The sequence below is a fragment of the Palaemon carinicauda genome, chromosome 7 (assembly GCF_036898095.1).
Source record: "Palaemon carinicauda isolate YSFRI2023 chromosome 7, ASM3689809v2, whole genome shotgun sequence".
NCBI lineage: Eukaryota > Metazoa > Arthropoda > Malacostraca > Decapoda > Palaemonidae > Palaemon > Palaemon carinicauda.
In genome coordinates this window covers 93,796,034-93,815,172 of record NC_090731.1, presented here as the reverse complement: position 1 = coordinate 93,815,172, position 19,139 = coordinate 93,796,034, and the positions used below count along the sequence as shown (strand labels likewise).

The following is a 19,139-nucleotide window of genomic DNA, read 5'->3' as shown; positions in this document are numbered from 1 at the left end:
CTGACCTCAAACCACTGCAGGTAGACCATGCTTCCTTGTGTTCCTAGTATTAAGTGTAATACTGTCATGTCCCCATACCCTGACGAGGTGGTATTGGGAGAGTCCTAGCCTAGATTTCCTTCTGAGGAACTCCAGGTCAACTTCCTAGGACGAGTCACTTTTCACCTTCGCACACACCTTATGTAGGCCGCGGCAGTTTCACAACCGCTAGCGAGGAGCAGGGATTCCCTATTGTCCGAGTACTTAAATGCTCGAATATGGAATCCCCGGGCAAGCCAAAGCCAGTATGGCAGGGACTTACCACCCTTCCTAAGGGTTAAGTCACCCCATGTAAATAGCGTGGTTTGTATTTCAGTTACGGAACAAATGACAAATTCGTAGATAATTTGTATTTTTCCTAACTATACAAACCTTAGCTATTTACACATATTTGCCCGCCAGCCCTGTCCCCCAAGATAAGTCCTACCTCTAAGTAAAGTGGAGTTCACACTGTGTGTGTGAGGGGGGAGGGGTAGCAAGCTACCCCTACCTATCCCCCGCTAACTAGCGGAGGGGTAGTAAACCCTCGTTAAAATATTATGGCTCGTCATTCAGCTACGCCGAAGTAATTACCCCGTGTAAATAGCTAAGGTTTGTACAGTTAGGAAAAATACAAATTATCTACGAATTTGTCATGTTGCAGCTTTGGGCTTCCTTGGGGCTTGAGGGTTCGCCCTCCAAGGAAGCATTGTTTGACATTATCAGGTTGGGGGCAGTTGTCAAACAATCGCCGACTTTAGCAGAGGTTGATCCTCTGTCTATCGTCGACGTTGTTGTTGCAGAGGCTTTTGATGAGTTGTATCAAACCGCTGCTCCTGATGTTGCTGATGTAGCTGAAGGCTTAGTCCCCATCTCCGAACATCTTTCGAGGGAGGAACTAAGTCCAACGGTCTCTCTTGCTAGTGATTCTCCCCCTCGGGGGAGTTCACTCACAGAGACTCCTCTTCGGAGGACTGCTGATGGTCAGCCCGCTAACCCCACGGCCCCCAGAGGGCGTATAAGGCGTAAAGCCTGCCTTCTTCTTCGCCGTAGAGGCCTTCCTTCACCTCACAAGGGTGTTAGGAGGCGCCTCTTTGGTTCATCATCCCCGCAGTCTTTCGCAGAGGAACCTCGCTGTCGTTCGCCGACTCTACCTGCTACATCCCTTGACCTCTCCGCAGATCGTTCGCGATCTTCTTCGGTGGAAGGTCGTCCTCACAAAGGACACGCCGACCTTCCGCGCGCCAGACCTGCTGATCTGCCGTCGCCGTTCCTGGCCACTGACGGGCTGTGGGCGCCTACTCACCCCGTTGTTAAACGGGCAATGGTCCCTTCGGGGCACAAGGGTCTTTCACAAAAAATTGTGTCTAAGTCCTTTACGCGCCAGGTATCCCCTGCGCAACTGCGCGCCAGCGCTCGCCTGCTGTTGATTCTGTTATAGCGCGTCAGCGCTCACCTGTGCGCCAGCGCTCACCTGTGCGCCAGCGCTCACCTGTTCGCCAGCGCTTACTGCGCGCCAGTGCTCGCCTGCGTGCCAACGATCTCCTGTGCGCCCACGATCTTCTAATCTGGGTGCAAAGGGGAAGATAACTTCTTCCCTTGCTCGCCAGCGCTCTCCAACGCGCCATGAATCGCCGACGCGCCATCGGACCCCGCCTGCTTGCCATGCTTCACCTGCACGCGCTCTGTCTCCAACGCGTGCCCACGCGCTCCCACGCGCGCCCTGCTTGCCCACCTATACAACCAGATGTGTGCTCTCATGCACGCCCGCGTGTAAGGGATACATCTGCGCGCGCTCCCAACGTTATCGCCCTCACGGGCTCTTCGAGATCCTGCGCGCCCGCACGCGCGAACAATCGCCTTCGCGCGTGCGAGCGCTCATCCAGCCTTCTGCGCGCCCTCTGCAACCCCGGAATGCTTGCCTGCGCGCCATCGCTCGGCCACGCGCCCACGCACGCCCTCGCCCCTGCCCACGCGCGCCCTCGCTCGGCCGCGCACCCACGCACGCCCTCGCCCTTGCCCACGCACGCCCACGCGCGCCCTCGCCATCGCCCTCGCTCGCCCACGGGCGACACAGGCCAGATCCCATCGCGTGAGCGCCAGCGCGATCCCCAGCACGAGGCTGTAGGACGCCGCGCGGCCAGGTCATCATCATCGCGTCCCCCCTCCCGCCGCAAGCAAAGAACAGCGCGCTCGCCGGAGGGAGGGACGATTCCGGATAGGTCCAGGGACTTTTATCCTTCTTCTTCTTTTCAGGCAGACCCTCCTTTGGTAACTCCTCCTAGTGATCGAACGATCCCCTTCCATCCAGAGGGAGTGTCTGATAGCTCAGCTGTCAGTCAGCAGCCCATGTTTGGGTCCCTAGTCAGAGCGGTCATGCAGGCTTTTAAGCCTGTTCTCTCTGAGCTGGGCCACAAATCAGTGGCAGCTTCGACTCCCCTTAAGAGGAAGAGAGGAATATCTGACGTGGTAACTTCTCCAAGGGCGAAGCTGACTCCTCGGAAATCTTTGAGGAAGGCCTCCTCACCCCCCCAGACTTTCACTCCTTCCCCTTTGGACGAAGATTTCCCGTCCTCAGGGGAGTCACCCGAGGTGAGGCGTTCCCCCATCGCACCAATGAGGGAAACCCCACCTCGTGCAGGGAAGTCTTCTCCGGTAGGGGTGGAGAAGCGCCTCCCACCATCACTGTTGGAGTCCTGCATCCCTCCCAGGAGGAAGTCGAAGGACTCCAAGACTTTACCGAAGTCATCCTCAAGGATTAGACCAGAGCCAGCCAAGCCCTCGGAGAACGTCCACGAGTCCCCCCAAGAAGAGCCTTTGGGGACAGGAGACTTCGCTGCTAGCCCTTTAGAAGGAGAGCTACAGGAATCGGAGCATGCGTTCTGGCAGGTTCTGACCCTTATGAGGAATCTCAATGGGTTCGCGGATCCAGAGATTCCCCCTCGTGAGGGCAAGGACACGGTCTTGGACCGAGTCTTTGGTACTCAAAAACCCTCAAAGGCCAGCGCGGCTTTGCCCTGGTCTCAAGGGGTTAAGAGTGCCAGAGACAAGGTCGAAGGCCAGCTTTCCGAGCTTGCCTCCTCCAGCTGATCCAGCACCGGTAACAAACTCCTCCTGCCTCCTCGTGTCTATCAGAGGAGGTACTTTGACATCATGGAGGAGACTTGTTTAGCTCTTCCCTTACACCACTTTTTGGAAGAGCCTACCAGGGGAGTCCCTCTAGAGAGAGACTCCAACCGGCAAGTATCGTTCTCGGCGACGGAGATCCTTAGCTAGGAGAAGGTGGCGAAGTGTGCCATGCAGGCAACTTCGTGGCTGGACATCTGGCTAGGGTCTCTGGGCATCCTGTTAAGATCTGAGGACTTGTCCAAAGAGAGTACCAGGAAGGCCATGGAGACCTTTTTACTCTCAGGCACTCGTACCATCGAGTTTCTAGCCCACCAAGTCTCGAACTTGTGGGCTAATACCATCTTGAAACGTCGAGATGTGGTGTCTGAGAGATTCCACCAAAAGGTCCCTTGTACCGAGATCAGCAGGCTCAGACATTCTTCCATCTTGGGGAAGAATTTGTTCGAGCCTAAGGACGTGGAGCAGGGGGCTGAGAGGTGGAGTAAGTCCACCCAGGACTCTCTCCTACATAGAGCTTTAACATCGAAGCCCTATAAACCTCCAGCAACCCAGCAACCACGTCCTACCAAGACCACGAAACCGGCAGCTACAGCGAAGACAACGGTGTCTAAGCCCTTTCCTGTCAAGGACAAGAAAGGCAAAAAGTTCTCCAGGGGAGGAAAGAATCCTAGAGGGAGTGGCCGAGGCTGCAAACGCTAGGATTGGCAGTCCCCCTGCATGTCCACCAGTGGGGGGATGCCTACAAAGTTGCGCAAACAGGTGGCAGCAACTCGGGGCCGATTCCTGGACGATTTACGTAATCAGTCAAGGATATCGCGTCCCGTTCACATCATCTCTACCTCCCCTGACAGCGAATCCAGTGTCGTTGAGCTTCCTTGCCATGGGATTGGCAAGGGGGCAAGCCCTTCGGGCAGAAGTCGAGACCATGTTGAAGAAGGGCGCTCTCCAAGAGGTCGTCGACGGGTCCCCGGGCTTCTTCAATCGACTCTTTCTTGTAAAGAAGGCGTCTGGAGGCTGGAGACCAGTCATCTACCTCTCAGCCCTGAACAGGTTTGTCAAGCAGACCCCGTTCAGCATGGAGACGGCAGACACGGTCAGACTTGCAGTGAGACTGCAAGACTTCATGTGTACACTGGACCTGAAGGACGCGTACTTTCAGATCCCAGTCCATCCGTCTTCAAGGAAGTACTTAAGATTCAGCTTAGACAACAAGATCTACCAGTTCAAGGTGCTGTGTTTCGGTCTCTCCTCAGCACCACAGGTTTTCACCAGTGTTCACCCTAATATCGTCGTGGGCACACAGGATCGGCATGCGTCTCCTCTGTTATCTGGACGACTGGCTGATCCTAGCAGACTCGGAGTCGACCCTTCTTCGACACCGAGACAAACTTCTGGGACTTTGCCAAGATCTGGGGATCATGGTAAATCTCGAGAAGTCTTCTCTGCTTCCTACTCAAAGACTGGTATATCTAGGCATGATCATAGACACCAATCTCCACAAAGCTTTCCCATCAGACAACAGGATAGCAAGGCTGAGGAGGGTTGCGAGTCCTTTCCTCAGACGAGAAGAGCTCCCAGCCCAATCGTGGTTACGTCTCCTCGGTCACCTCTCATCCTTGGCCCGTCTAGTTCCCAACGGTCGCCTCAGAAGGAGATTTCTCCAATGGCGACTCAGGTCCCGGTGGAATCAATGTCACGATTCCCCGGACGTCATGATCCCTATGGGTCTTGCGGAACGGACGGACCTTCAGTGGTGGGTGACAGACGAGAACCTACGAAGGGGAGTGTATATTCTTGTCCTCCCCCTGGATTTGATGCTGTTTTCGGACGCCTCAAAGAAAGGGTGGGGGGCCCACGTTCTGCACCACAGGACCTCAGGCCTGTGGTCAGAATCAGAAAAGTGCCTTCACATAAATCTGCTAGAAATGAAGGTCGTATTCCTGGCCCTTCAACAGTCCCAACATTATCTGGCGGGTCACTCTGTGGTGGTGATGAGCGACAACACCACAGTAGTGGCTTACATCAACAAGCAGGTAGGTACCTTTTCAGAGCAGCTATCCCATCTTGCAGTAGAGATACTGAGATGGACCGAAGTCCACTCGATTCCACTATCGGCTTTCTTCATTCCTGGCAAGAGGAATGTGCTCGCCGACAGTCTGAGCAGAGCGGGTCAGATAGTGAGTACTGAGTGGTCTTTGGATCATCTAGTAGCCAACAAAGTCCTGACTTTGTGGGGTTCCCTGACTGTGGATCTGTTCGCTACAGCGCTGAACTTCAAGCTCCCGCTGTACTGCTCCCCAGTCCCGGATCCCAAGGCACTCTGGCAAGATGCCTTCCAACAACGGTGGGACAACATCGACGTATACGCCTTTCCCCCGTTCTGTCTGAGGAGGAGAATACTCAACAAGACCAGAATATCGGTCAATCTCTCGATGACCCTTATAGCTCCGCTATGGCATCACGCGGAATGATTTCCAGACCTTCTGCAACTCCTAACAGAACTTCCGAGAGAACTCCCTCCACGACACGAGCTACTCAAACAACCACACACCAACATCTTTCACAAAGCCGTAGCTTCGCTTCGACTTCACACCTGGAGACTATCCAGCATCTCCTCGCGGAGAGAGGATTTTCGCAACAGGTGGTGAACAGGATGTCTGGACACCTGCGAAGGTCATCCGCAGGGGTTTACCAGGCTAAGTGGCTAGTTTTTGTGTGGTTGGTGTCGTGGAAGGGGTATCTCTCCACTCGATGCCACTATTCCAGCAATAGCGTAGTTCTTCTTGTATTTGCGAGAAGAAATGCGCCTTTCAGTCTCGGCAGTGAAAGGCTATCACTCAGCCTTAGGTCTAGCCTTCAGGCTCAAAGGAGTGGACATTTCTTCTTCGCTGGAACTTTCCCTACTCATACAAAGTTATGAACTTATCTGCCCTCAGTTGGAAGCGAGACCTCCTTCATGGTACGTGGTTCGAGTTCTCAGGTCTCTTAAGAGACCTCCCTACAAACCATTACGCCAGGCTTCAGATCGCCACCTAACTTGGAAGACGGTGTTCCTACTAGCTTTGGCCTCGGCCAAGCGTGTCAGTGAACTTCATGGTCTCTCGTGTGACATCGCCCATTCAAGGGGATGGGGGGAGGTAACGTTCAGATTCGTCCCTGAGTTTGTTGCTAAGACTCAGAATCCAGGAGTGCCGGACCCTCGGTTCGACTCTTTCCAGATTTTGATTCTTCGTTCTGTAACAGATGACCCAGACCATCTCCTACTGTGCCTAGTAAGGAGTCTGAGGCTATATCTCAAAAGAACGGCTGCAGTTCGTCCCCAAGTGTAGGCATTGTTTGTGAGCACTTGGAGAACAAAGAGGAGGGTTACCAAGAATACTATCTCAGCATGGATTTTTAGGATAATCCATCTCTCCCTGAGTCCTGACCCTCCTCCGTCACGTCCCCCTAGAGCACGGGATGTCAGGGGCGTAGCTACGTCCCTGGCCTTCAAGAAGAACTTTTCAGTGACGCAGGTTCTACAAGCGGGGTTGTGGAAGCGTCAGACAACCTTCACAGCCCATTACCTGCAAGACGTGCCCTTCAGGAGGCTCGATACGTTCTCTATCGGCCCTGTGGGGGCTGCACAACAGCTGGTTTAAACCTCAGGCTCCTTAATGGATAAGTAGCAGAAGGTTGAGGGCATTGTTACCCGGTCTTGGTCTGCATGAATGAAAAGGTTTGTCTGGCCCTTATTCTTTTCTTCATCCTCCCCTCTCTTGGGGAAAGCAGCATCTTGGGTTCTCTGCAGAGCTGACCTCGAACCACTGCAGGTAAACCATGTTTCCTTGTGTTCCTAGTATTAAGATATTACTGTCACGTCCTCATACCCTGACGAGGTGGTATTGGGAGAGTCCTAGCCTAAAGTTTCCATCTAAAGGACTACAGGTCAACTTCCTAGGACGAGTCACACTTCAGACCTTCAGACACAGCTTACTTAGGCCGCAGCCCTTGCGCAGCAAGGTTCTAGCGAGGTGCAGGGACTCCTTATTGTTCAGATACTGAGTCCCTGGCCAAAGCCAAAAGCCAGTACTGGCTGGGACTTACCACCCTTCCTAAGGGGAGAGTCACCCATATCAAATAGCGTGGTTTTTATTTCAGTTACGGAACAAAGGATAAATTCGTAGGTAATTTGTATTTTTCCTAACTATACAAACCTTAGCTATTTAATGAAACTTGCCCGCCAGCCCTATCCCCCGTGAAGTCCTACCTCTAAGCAAAGTGAGCTCAAGCACAGGTGTGTGTGAGGGGGGGGTAGCAAGTTACCTTCCCTACCCCCCGCTAACTAGCGGTGGGGTAGTAAACCCTCGTTAAAATTCTAATGGCTCGTCATTTCAGCTACGGCGAAAATAATTACCCATATTAAATAGCTAAGGTTTATATAGTTAGGAAAAATACAAATTACCTACGAATTTGTCATATTGATACAAGATTAATTGTAAATACTCATGAGATTAAAGGAAAAATATGTTACAATCTGTTATTTGTTTTCCAAAGTGAAAGAAAAATATATTGCTAATGTGTTCAAGGTGCGTAGTAGCATTGTTTGCTCGTACATATAATTAATTACTGTACATTAAGTTAAAAATGTACTTATTGATATAGAATTTTATCAATAAATAATCATGAGATTAAAAGGAAAAATATGTAACAATGGGTTATTTATTTACCGAAATTAAAGAAAAATTTTCACAAATATATAAAATTTGAAAGAAAAATTTTCACTTATATAAAATTTTCTCAAATATTTAGTAGATAGCTATGCTCTATTGAAAATATTGCAAATTCTTGCTTTTGGGAATGTTGATTCATGAATAGGTGGTTGGGTGTAACTGTAATACTTATGTTTCCATACCCTATTGCAAGGTGGGATTGGCCAACGTCTATGGACAAATGTCATATCTCCTTGGAGATATAACATGATGCCCCGAAAGTGGGAGACGTTTCTTTGTCGTCTCAGCATTGGTCACACACGGTTGACACATAAGTTTCTTCTGAAGGGCCAACACCAACCGTATTGCGACGACTGTTTGGTACCTTTAACAGTGAGGCATTTGTTGACCGAATGAGCCTATTATAATAACCGAGGTGAGGATGACAGGTTCATCCTGACCAAGATCCTTGGACATGATGTGTCGTACAATGCTAGTGGCATTTTTAAATTGATATCAGAAGCAGGTCCTCTTAATGCTCATTAACTTTTATAACATATTTATTTCTAGTGGCATTTTTAAATTTATATCAGAAGCAGGTCTTCTTAATGCTATTTAACTTTTATAACATATTTACTTCTCAGGTTTTAATTGAATATTCCTTTAATCTTTATTTACAATAAACGATATCGGTGTCAATGACCTTCGATGTCAATCAATCAATCAACGTCTATGGTAGATTCAAAGATTCCTACATTTTTTAGAATTCTTACCTAAACTAGTCACACTACTAGTATCACACAATCACAGATTGCTTAGCCTGCTAACCGTGCTTTGCACTGAATTTAGCAAGTTATCAGTGTTTTTTCCCAGTTGCATGTGGACCACGTACGGGAAAACCCTGGGTCAATAACAAGCCAGTCTGTTTTAACTTCCACCCTCTGAAACGGAGAGTTATCCCTAATTAAGAGCAAAAGTGTTTGTATTTAGTATTAGAACAAATGACAAATTTTGAAAGTAATTTGTATCTTTCCTAATGATACAAACCTTGAGCTCTCTATGCAATCACCTATCCCCCTGTAAGTCTTGCCTGCAATCAAAAGTGACGAGACTATCCCCTGTAAGTCTTGCCTGCAATCAAAAGTGGTGAGACAACACAGTAGTGTATGTGAGCGGGATAGCTAGCTACCCCCCCCCCCCCCTGTTTACTTATTTTTGATCTTTTTGTTTAATCTTGATTAATCGTATTTCAATCTGAATCAATGACCATTGATGTTAGGAGGCCAGATAATTATCATTCATTCATTCCTTCATTCTTAAATTATTAATCATATCCATAAAGCTATGGTGCCAAACAATGCAAGGACGTCAAGTCTGGAAATAAATAAATAATGTTATAACAAATGTGTAAATTAGGTAGAGTAAATATAAATACTTGAAGTACTGTCTCTTGTTTACAATTATATTTGTAAGATGACAGATTATTTGTTGAATATTTATAAGCAAGTACTACTGACATGAATATTGAAGATTATTTTATTTAGGTTCTCAGATTATTTTATTTAGGTTCTCAGATTATTTTGGGGTTGCTCTGATTTTATTTTTTTCAGATGCTTTGAAAATCAGAGATTTGGATTTGAAAAGAAAAGAAAAGATGAGAGATCGCCCAGTTAAAGATAAGAGAACAAAAGAACAAATTAAACAGGATGAAGAGAATGCCAAATTCTTTGAAGATGCTCCTCTTGTTAATTTGGATATTACATTTTTGGAAATGAATTTGTCCAGGTCATTGCTGAAGGTTTGTAGGATTAATTTATTTTTTTCTCAGATTCATGAGTGCATTTTTTCTCTTGGGATTCTTTATGACACCGAAAAATTTCATTTGTAATTTTATGCAAGTAAAGCTGAAAAAAATAATTTTTCTTTTTTTATCTTTATTAGGCTATAGATAGTTTGGGATATGAAACTCCAACTCCTATCCAAGCTGCCACAATTCCTGTTGCTCTTCAAGGAAGGGATATTTGTGGCTGTGCTGCAACAGGTACTGGGAAAACAGCTGCTTTCATGCTTCCAATTCTAGAGCGACTTATATACAAATCTTCTGATGATGCTGTGACTAGAGTATTGGTTCTTCTACCAACTAGAGAATTGTGTGTGCAAGTGAGTAAAATGTTTAATAAGTTTCTTTCTTTTAGAAAAAGATGTACATTACCATGTCAGGTAAGGTAGAAAAAATGTTAATTAAAATTTGGACCATTTTTTGTTGCTTCCCGTGAGGCTTGGTTTATTGATGTTTACCCCAAAATTTAATAAATATTTCTCATTTTCTTTTCTTTAAGAGGATATATGCCTCTGATAAAGTAATGAAACAACCTATCGGGTAATGACAAGGAGTGCTATCAGTTCTTTGTTACAGCAATCCCCCTGCTATCATGGGTGTTCCTTTCCAGGTTCCTCCGCAATAGCTGAATACCGCAAAGTAGATACAGAAATATACAGTATATTTTTTGGTTCTTAAATTTTTTTTTCTATTTTTTTACGAGTAAGCTTTCATAAACCCTCCAAACACTTATAAATCCATTATACACTTTGAAATACTTTTTAAGCTAAAACGTTCTTGTTCTGGCACTATATACAAACCCTCACGCCCTTTACAGTTGAGACATATTTTGGCGAGAGCTGAAACCAGCAATTAAGATTTTTGTGAGGTAGCGGAGGGCGGGGTAACGTGGCAGACCATACCCGCACCAGCAACTGAATGTCACTTTATTTTGGTTCGGTCGAGTAAAAACGTAATCTTGCTCTCCCTGCAAAACTGGCTAATGATTAAAAGCAATTGGCTCAAAAGCATAGATCCGTTTTCTTTTCAGAGTGCAGAACCAGACTGCCCTTAGGTGCACTCTCTTTTGCTTCCCTTAGCAAAGCAACGGCGGCCACCACCAGGGGAATCTTTACCATTGCCGCTTGCGACAAACTATGCGTTCCTTTAGGCTTTTGGGTCTTCCCATTAAGGAAGGGTTTCTCAGTGTGTTACAGTTGACTGCAGCACTCTTTGCTTCTGCCCATCTTCATTCCTGTAGCTCCGGCATATGAACGAGAACTGTGGGAGACTGGTTCCTCTTGGGGTTTCCAGTCGGGGGAATCGCTTCAGGGTTAACCAGAAGCAAAAAGAATAGGCAGTAAGACAGTCATTGAACTAAACAAGATAAGTGAGCTCACCCTTCGCAAAGGGGAACTCCAAAAACCTACGCCTTCCTAGCCCTGAGAGAATTGAGATGCTTGTAGCACGATGGCCAAGAGCCTAAACGGTCAGAGTACCGAGAAATGCCAACAAGTGGGACAAAAATATCAGAGACTGACTGAGTAAAAACCTTCCCAAGGGAAGAGACCACTGTCAACAAAACCGGAGCTAAAGACCAAAATCGAAAACGGCGAGTCCGTGTCCAACAAACAACTTACCGTCTCTAGGCTAGGCTAGACGAAACTGATACAAACTCAAATAGACATAAATAATAAAAATGCAATGTAAATGCTAACTTAAAATAGAGCCCAAAGCATTGTAATGCTAAAAAACTGCTTGCTAACGTGAAACTTACCAAATAAAAAAGTAAACACGAAAAAGAAACAATCAGGTACGAAACCCGACGCCATGGCTAACTGGACTTGAAGCGCTCAGGCTTCCTCTCACACAAAAGCTAAAATATAACTCCCCAAAGGGAACCAAAGCAAAAACAGCTAAAATAAAAGGCAAAGAGAGGTAGGTACTCAACTTTGTCGAAGAAGAGGAAGCCGGCATACGAAGAAAATCTTCAAAACAAGTTAAAAAGAGCGCGCACAAAAATATCACAGAGAAGCAAACAAGCTGCTGAGAAGGAATGAAGCGGCAGTCACGCAGTGTTGTATGGGAGTACCGAAAGGTGATAGGATATGTAACGGCTCCTCACTTATCCTTCCCCTCTGAGGATTAGATTGGGAAAGGTCTATTCGGGGTGCAGATACCTATGGTTATCATAGCATACGTCCCTGATTATACACAATATCTTCGGATAGTCGTTCCCTGGGTTAGAACCCCGTGATACCTGACGGTAATTCTCTTATAATACCAATCGCAGAAATATTATGCAGTAGAAAGTTGCTGGAGGGAACTTCCATCAGGACGACATGGCTCGAGCCCAATTATATATATATATATATATAGATATATATATGTATGTATGTACAGTATGTATGTATGTATGTATGTATGTATGTATGTGTGTATATATATATATATATATATACATATATATAATATATATATATATATATATATACATATATATATATATATATATATATATATACACAGTGGAACCTCTACACACGAACGTATCTACATCCGAATTTTCCAACATCCGAAGTAAAATTCGAGCAAATTTTTGACTCTACACCCGAATTTTATTTCGACACACGAAGTAAACATTACGCCATTGAGCGTCGAGTGCTCAGTTCTCTATTCTTGTGTGTATCGTGTGGGTGTCCTCTATTTGGTCTGTTATTAACAGTGCTTATTTTCTTCCTTTTCTCACATTTCCTTTTTGATTTTACCTATAATCATGGTGCCTAAGAAGCTAAGTTTCAGTACAGGAAGAAGGCAATTCTTTCATTAGAATTGAAGCAAGAAATTATAGAAAAACATGAGAGCAGTGTGCATGTGAGTGATACTGTATGGCTAAACAATATGGCCGAAATAGGCCTATGATCTCGAGGATCATCAAGCTGAAGGCAGCCATTAAAGCAAATAACCATCGAAGGAGATCACCATTATTACAAGACATCGTAGCAATACCCTGGAAGAGATAGAACGCCTTTTGTTGATAGGGATAAAGGACAAAGAGATTGTTGGCAACGATTATTTGTGAGAAGGGCCAGCGTGATGAACAGAAAGAAAGAAAAAAGTGAAGCAAAGAAAACCATGATAGCATTAACAAGCTCTTTTAAATAAGACTTCTCTCTTTTTCTGTTTCTCTCTAAACATAGCATTAACATGTTCTTTAAATAAAATATCTCTCTCTCTCTCTCTCTCTCTCTCTCTCTCTCTCTCGCGTTCTTCTTCGCTGTTATAGTGTTAGATACGTCTATTATTTTTTTTTCCGAGAGAGAGAGAGAGAGAGAGATTAAACAAAAATGTGTTTAGAGTACATATGATTTTTAACAGCGTCAACGAGTTGATAAACAATTAAATGTAACTAAGAAAGTAATAACGGCTAATCTGAATTCCTTTATTAACTAAAACAAATATTGATACAAACACACTCGTGTGCGTATGCACAAACACACACACAGGTGCAAAAATTGCTACGCAGTAAGAGAGACGGTCGGGGAGGAGGTAGAGAAGGTGACTGCGATAACATACCATAACTCGTCACTGAAAGTGATGAAAATAGAAAATCAAAAGAAAAAAAATGTAAAATAAATGAAATATAAAAATAAAAAAAAAAATAAATAAGCTAAGTTAGATTAAAATTTCTGTAGTGTAAGTTACGGTATGTTATCGCAGTCACCATCTCTACCTCCTCGCCGATCGTGTCTCCTCGTGTGTGTGTGTGTGTGTTTGCGCATACGCACACGAATGTGTATCAATATTTGTTTTAGTTAATAAAGGAATTCAGAATCGCTGATATTGTTTTTTTAGTTGCATTTAACTGTCTTTCAACTCGTTAACGCTGTTAAAAATCATATGTACACAACACATTTTTGTTTAATCTCTCATTTTTGTTTATTCTCTCTCTCTCTCTCTCTCTCTCTCTCTCTCTCTCTCATAAAAAATTAATAGACGTCTCTAACACTAACAGTGAAGAAGAACAAGAGAGAGAGAGAGAGAGAGAGAGAGAGAGTATTTATTTAAAGAACATGTTAACACCATGTCTACCTTCTCGCCGATCGTCCGTCTCCTCCTGGCGTAGCAAATCCTACACCTGCGTTGGCATGTCTCTAAGGTAAAGTGGCAATAAAACACATTTTTTATTTATTATTTCTTTATAATTATCTTTTTTACATGCTTCTTTCATATTATGCAGTTATGTTATTGTTATGTGTAATTATGTGTAGCCATTTATAAAGATTTTATTATGGGTTTTTAGGCTGAGGAACGAATTAAATGGATTACCATGTATTCTTATGGGAAAATTCGTTTCTACATCCGAAGTTGGTTGTGGAACGAATTAAATTCGTATGTAGAGGTACCACTATATATATATATATATATATATTATTAATATTATTATTATTATTACTAGCCAAGCTACAACCCTAATTGGAAAAGAAAGATGCTATAAGCCCAAGGGCTCCAACAGGGATATTTAGCCCAGTGAGGAAAGGAAATAAGGAAATAAATAAATGATGAGAATAAATTAACAATAAATCATTCTAAAAACAGTAACAACGTCAAAACAGATATGTCCCATATAAACTATTAACAACGTTAAAAACAGATATGTCATATATAAACTATAAAAAGACTCATGTCGGCCTGGTCAACATAAAAACATTTGCTCCAACTTTGAACTTTTGAAGTTCTACTGATTCAACTACCCAATTAACCCTGGATAGGTGCGATGGGTCGTTTGCGACCCCGAGCGTCAAAAAAAAACAGGTTTTTCTCACGTGACTCACCCCCGTGACTGAATTTGTGGGTGATCGACCTGCAGGAGGTGTCTCCCCTACACGCTCTAGTAGTGTCCAGATGTGCATTGCTGTAGCTGTACTCCTTCCCCGATTTCTGAGACGCGTCGGGGTCGTTCGCGACCGAGTTTACCCTTCTAAGGTAGTTTGCATAATTATCAAAGTTATTACGTATTATGAAATTGTCGTAGAATGGTGCAACTTGTATAGGTTATCAGTTGTGGAAAGTCTTGGTGGATTGTTTGGCTACCATGTGCATGATTTTTTTTTTAGTTAAAATGTCGTTCATCACCACGAGGACCATTTTACCGCGAGTGCCCCTTTTTCATTTTTTTCATTTTTTTGCCAAGTCATTTTTCCGTAAGATATTGCCAAATAGGGTCGTAAAACTTTTGCTTGTTTAGTGTTGGAAAGTGTGTCTAGATGATCTGGCTACCCATGCATGACTTTGTTTTTGTCAGATACGACGTAGTTATTGGTATATTGGGTATTTAACTGCGGTTACCAATTTCTGTTTTTTTTTCAATATTTGTAAAAATTACTACGTAGTAAGGAATTGCCGTATATTATTCATTTTTTTTTTCATGTTTATGTGTTAGAAAGTGTGCCTTGATGGTTGGGCTAACACGTGCATGTCTTTTTTTCTATCTGAGATGCCGTATATTAGAATGTCGGGCATTTTACCGCGAGTGTCCCTTTTTCATTTTTTTTCATTTTTTTGCCAAGTCATTTTTCCGTAAGATATTGCGAAATAGTATCGTAAAACTTTTGCTTTTTTAGTGTTGGAAAGTGTGTCTAGATGATCTGGCTACCCATGCGTGATTTTGTTTTTGTCAGATACGACGTAGTTATTGGTATATTGGGTATTTAACTGCGGTTGCCAATTTCTGTTTTTTTTCAATATTTGTAAAAATTTACTACGTAGTAAGGAATTGCCGTATATTATTGATTTTTTTTTCATGTTTGTGTTAGAAAGTGTGCCTTGATGGTTGGGCTAACACGTGCATGTCTTTTTTTTTTATCTGAGATGCCGTATATTAGAATGTTGGGCATTTTTCCGCGAGTGCCCCTTATTATTTGTTTTGCATTTTTTTGCTTAGTCATGTTACCGTAAGGAATTGGCAAGTAGTGTCGCAAAACTTATATTTTTATAGTGTTGGAAAGTGTTTCTAGATGATCTGGCTACCCATGCCTATTTCTTTTTTAGCCAGATATGGCGTATATATAAGTATGTGTTCGATTTTCCTGTGATTGCCATTTTTTCGTTTTTTCCCATTTCTTTCAAAATTACTACGTACTAAGGAACTATCACAGAGTAATATTTCATTTATATGTTTATTTGTCGGAAAATGTGCCTTGATGGTTTGCCTAGCACGTGGCTGAAATTTTTTTTTTCTGAAATGCCGTATATTAGAATGGCCATTTTTCCACGATTGCCCCTTTTTATTTGTTTTGCATTTTTTTGCTTAGTCATGTTACCGTAAGGAATTGGCAAGTAGTGTCGCAAAACTTATAATTTTATAGTGTTGGAAAGTGTTTCTAGATGATCTGGCTACCCATGCCTATCTTCTTTTTTTTAGCCAGATATGGCGTATATATAGGTATGTGTTCGATTTTCCTGTGATTGCCATTTTTTCGTTTTTTCCCATTTCTTTCAAAATGACTACGTACTAAGGAACTATCACAGAGTAATTATTCATTTGGATGTTTATTTGTCGGAAAATGTGCCTTGATGGTTTGCCTAGCACGTGGCTGAATTTTTTTTTTCTGAAATGCCGTATATTAGAATTTTAGCCATTTTTCCGCGAGTGCCCCTTTTTATTTGTTTTGCATTTTTTTGCTTAGTCATGTTACCGTAAGGAATTGGCAAGTAGTGTCGCAAAACTTATACTTTTATAGTGTTGGAAAGTGTTTCTAGATGATCTGGCTACCCATGCCTATCTTTTTTTTAGCCAGATATGGCGTATATATAGGTATGTGTTCGATTTTCCGGTGATTGCCATTTTTTCGTTTTTTCCCAATTCTTTCAAAATTACTACGTACTAAGGAACTATCACAGAGTAATGATTCCTCTAGATGTTTATTTGTCGGAAAATTTTGTTTACTTTTTTTTTAATTGAATATCATCAAATTTTTTTAGCTAAAATATTATATTGTTTTACATGTTTTTTTTTTTCGATTTTATTTCCCTTCAAAAAAATTTTTTTGGGTCAGAATTTTAATTTTATAGTCGTAAAATAATCGACAATTATCCAGCAACCCACCATACAATTTTTATGCATATCCAATAATAATTAGATTAGTAAATAACACCTTGAAATTGACATACCCTTCCTACATTTCAAGTGGCAGATTAGGGAGTCTGAGTCAGTGTGGTTGGCGGCCATTTTGTGGACATATCCGAAGCGTAAGCTGCCCTATCTATATATATTCTTGTTCCCTATAGAATTTGTGATATTTTGGTATATTTTTACCTGCATAAATATCATATTATATATTAAATATATGTATTTTTTTACGAAATTTCTAAGTACTCAAAAAATTACCTTTAGATATGGCCCCTGATATAAATGTAATTTACAAAATAATGAAGATTTTTTTACATATTTCTATTTTAGGATAACATATGTTTATTCCCTAAAAAAATTAGCCACTTCCTATTTCATTTGGGTACCCCAAAAAAATTCATGAAATTTGGACAAATTTTTTTGGCCAAAAAAAGTTACCCTTTTTTTCTCATTTCAGATCTTCACCTCCATGGGTCTGACTTCATCCAAAATACATCAAGATGTGTCCTAAACATTCAAGAATCAATTCCTAAAAGGATTTGTGTATATATGTATAAACTTTTTTTTTATGAATTTTTATGTCAGGTCTTTTTTTTTTCTACTTAATTTTTTAAAATATTTATAATAAATAGTTTTTCTGCAGATGAGTAGTATTTATCTTTACAGTTGTTTCAAGCATTCATTGAAGTCTTTTTTGGCAAAAGAAAAAAGGAGGTTACTGCAAAAACTGATTTTTCAAGAATTTTTTTTGGCGTCGGGGTCGTTCGCGTCCGAGTATACCCTTAAAGGGGTGTCCGAGGAGCGTACCTATCCAGGGTTAAGAAGATCATTCCACAACTTCATAACAGTTGGAACAAAACTTCTAGAATACTGTGTAGTATTGAGCTTCATGATGGAGAAGGCCTGGCTATTAGAATTAACTGCCTGCCTAGTATTACGAACAGGATAGAATTGTCCAGGGAGATCTGAATGTAAAGGATGGTCAGAGTTATGAAAAATCTTATGCAATATGCATAATGAACTAATTGAACAACGGTGCCAATGATTAATATCTAGATCAGGAATAAGAAATTTAATAGACCGTAAGTTTCTGCCCAACAAACTAAGAAGTTTGAGTAAGTTAGGGTACGTTATCGCAGTCACCATCTCAACCTCCTCGCCGACTGTCCGTCTCTTCCTGCGTACCAAATCCTACACCTGCGTTGGCCTGTCTCTAAGGTAAAGTGACAATAAAAACCCCTTTTTCATTTATTATTTCTGCATAATTATTCTCTTTTACATCTCTCATATAAAGAAATTGTATTATTGTTATGTGTAATTTATTAAGGAGTTATCATAGGTTTTTGGGCTGTAGAACGAATTATACAAATTACAGTGTATTCTTATGGGAATATTTGCTCCAACATACAATTGTTTTAACATACAAAGCAGGTCCCGGAACGAATTAAAATCGTATGTAGAGGTTCCACTGTATATATATATATATATAGATATAATATATATATATATATATACATATATATATGTATATATATATATATATATATGTGTGTGTGTGTGTGTTGTATATATATATATATATATATAAATATATATATATATATGTATATTATATATATATATATATATATATTATATACATATATATATTTATGTATATATATATATATATATATATAATTTAAAAATTATTTTTAGAAAATTTTCTTCATAAAACCTCAGATAAGTTGAAAATACATGGTAACATCTATATAGCAGTGTTTCCTATTGAAATAATTGTTTAGATTTTTGGTTCAGAACTTAAAAAAATGAGTGCTTAGTCATGTAAAAGTGTTATTTTGAAATACTGGGGTTTCAAAGATATGTTTCCAATAGGCAAAGACAACGAGAGAAGGCAAAGTATCATCCTGTTCACTTACTTTTGTTAATTTTATATTACGATGCTTTGTATTTAGATAATTTAAAACTGGCTTATTTAGATATAAAGCATTGTAATTTAGAATTTACTAAAGAAAGTGGACAGGATAATTCTTTGCCTTTTCTCGATGTCTTTGTCTCTCGGAAACATAATACAGTAGGGTCCCGAATTATACGTGTTCGAATTATACGATTCCCCTTTTATGCAATCGCTATTTTTCAAAAATAAATTTTCTCCATCTGCGAAGCTGTTCAAAGTCTGCTAGTCAAGGACTACAAAACGTATCAAATATATTGTCTTTCTAAGTCTATTGGTAGCCCTAAATACGGTGATTTATAATAAATGTTACAAAACAATATTAACATTACATCTTATTAACATAATTTCATAATAAAAAGCCTATATAAGGATAAAGTTCCACATCAACAATGA

At 41.9% G+C, this 19,139-nt stretch overlaps 1 protein-coding gene across 1 annotated transcript in view; it reads left to right on the top strand.

Moving 5' to 3' along the window:
• Positions 1-19,139, top strand: part of Rs1 (Dead-box helicase Rs1) — a 474,615-nt gene that overhangs the window by 390,771 nt on the left and 64,705 nt on the right. The window contains exons 5-6 of the mRNA XM_068377426.1: positions 9,449-9,636; positions 9,780-9,998. Of these exons, the coding sequence (XP_068233527.1) occupies positions 9,449-9,636; positions 9,780-9,998 (407 nt within the window). The remainder of the gene's footprint in view (positions 1-9,448; positions 9,637-9,779; positions 9,999-19,139) is intronic.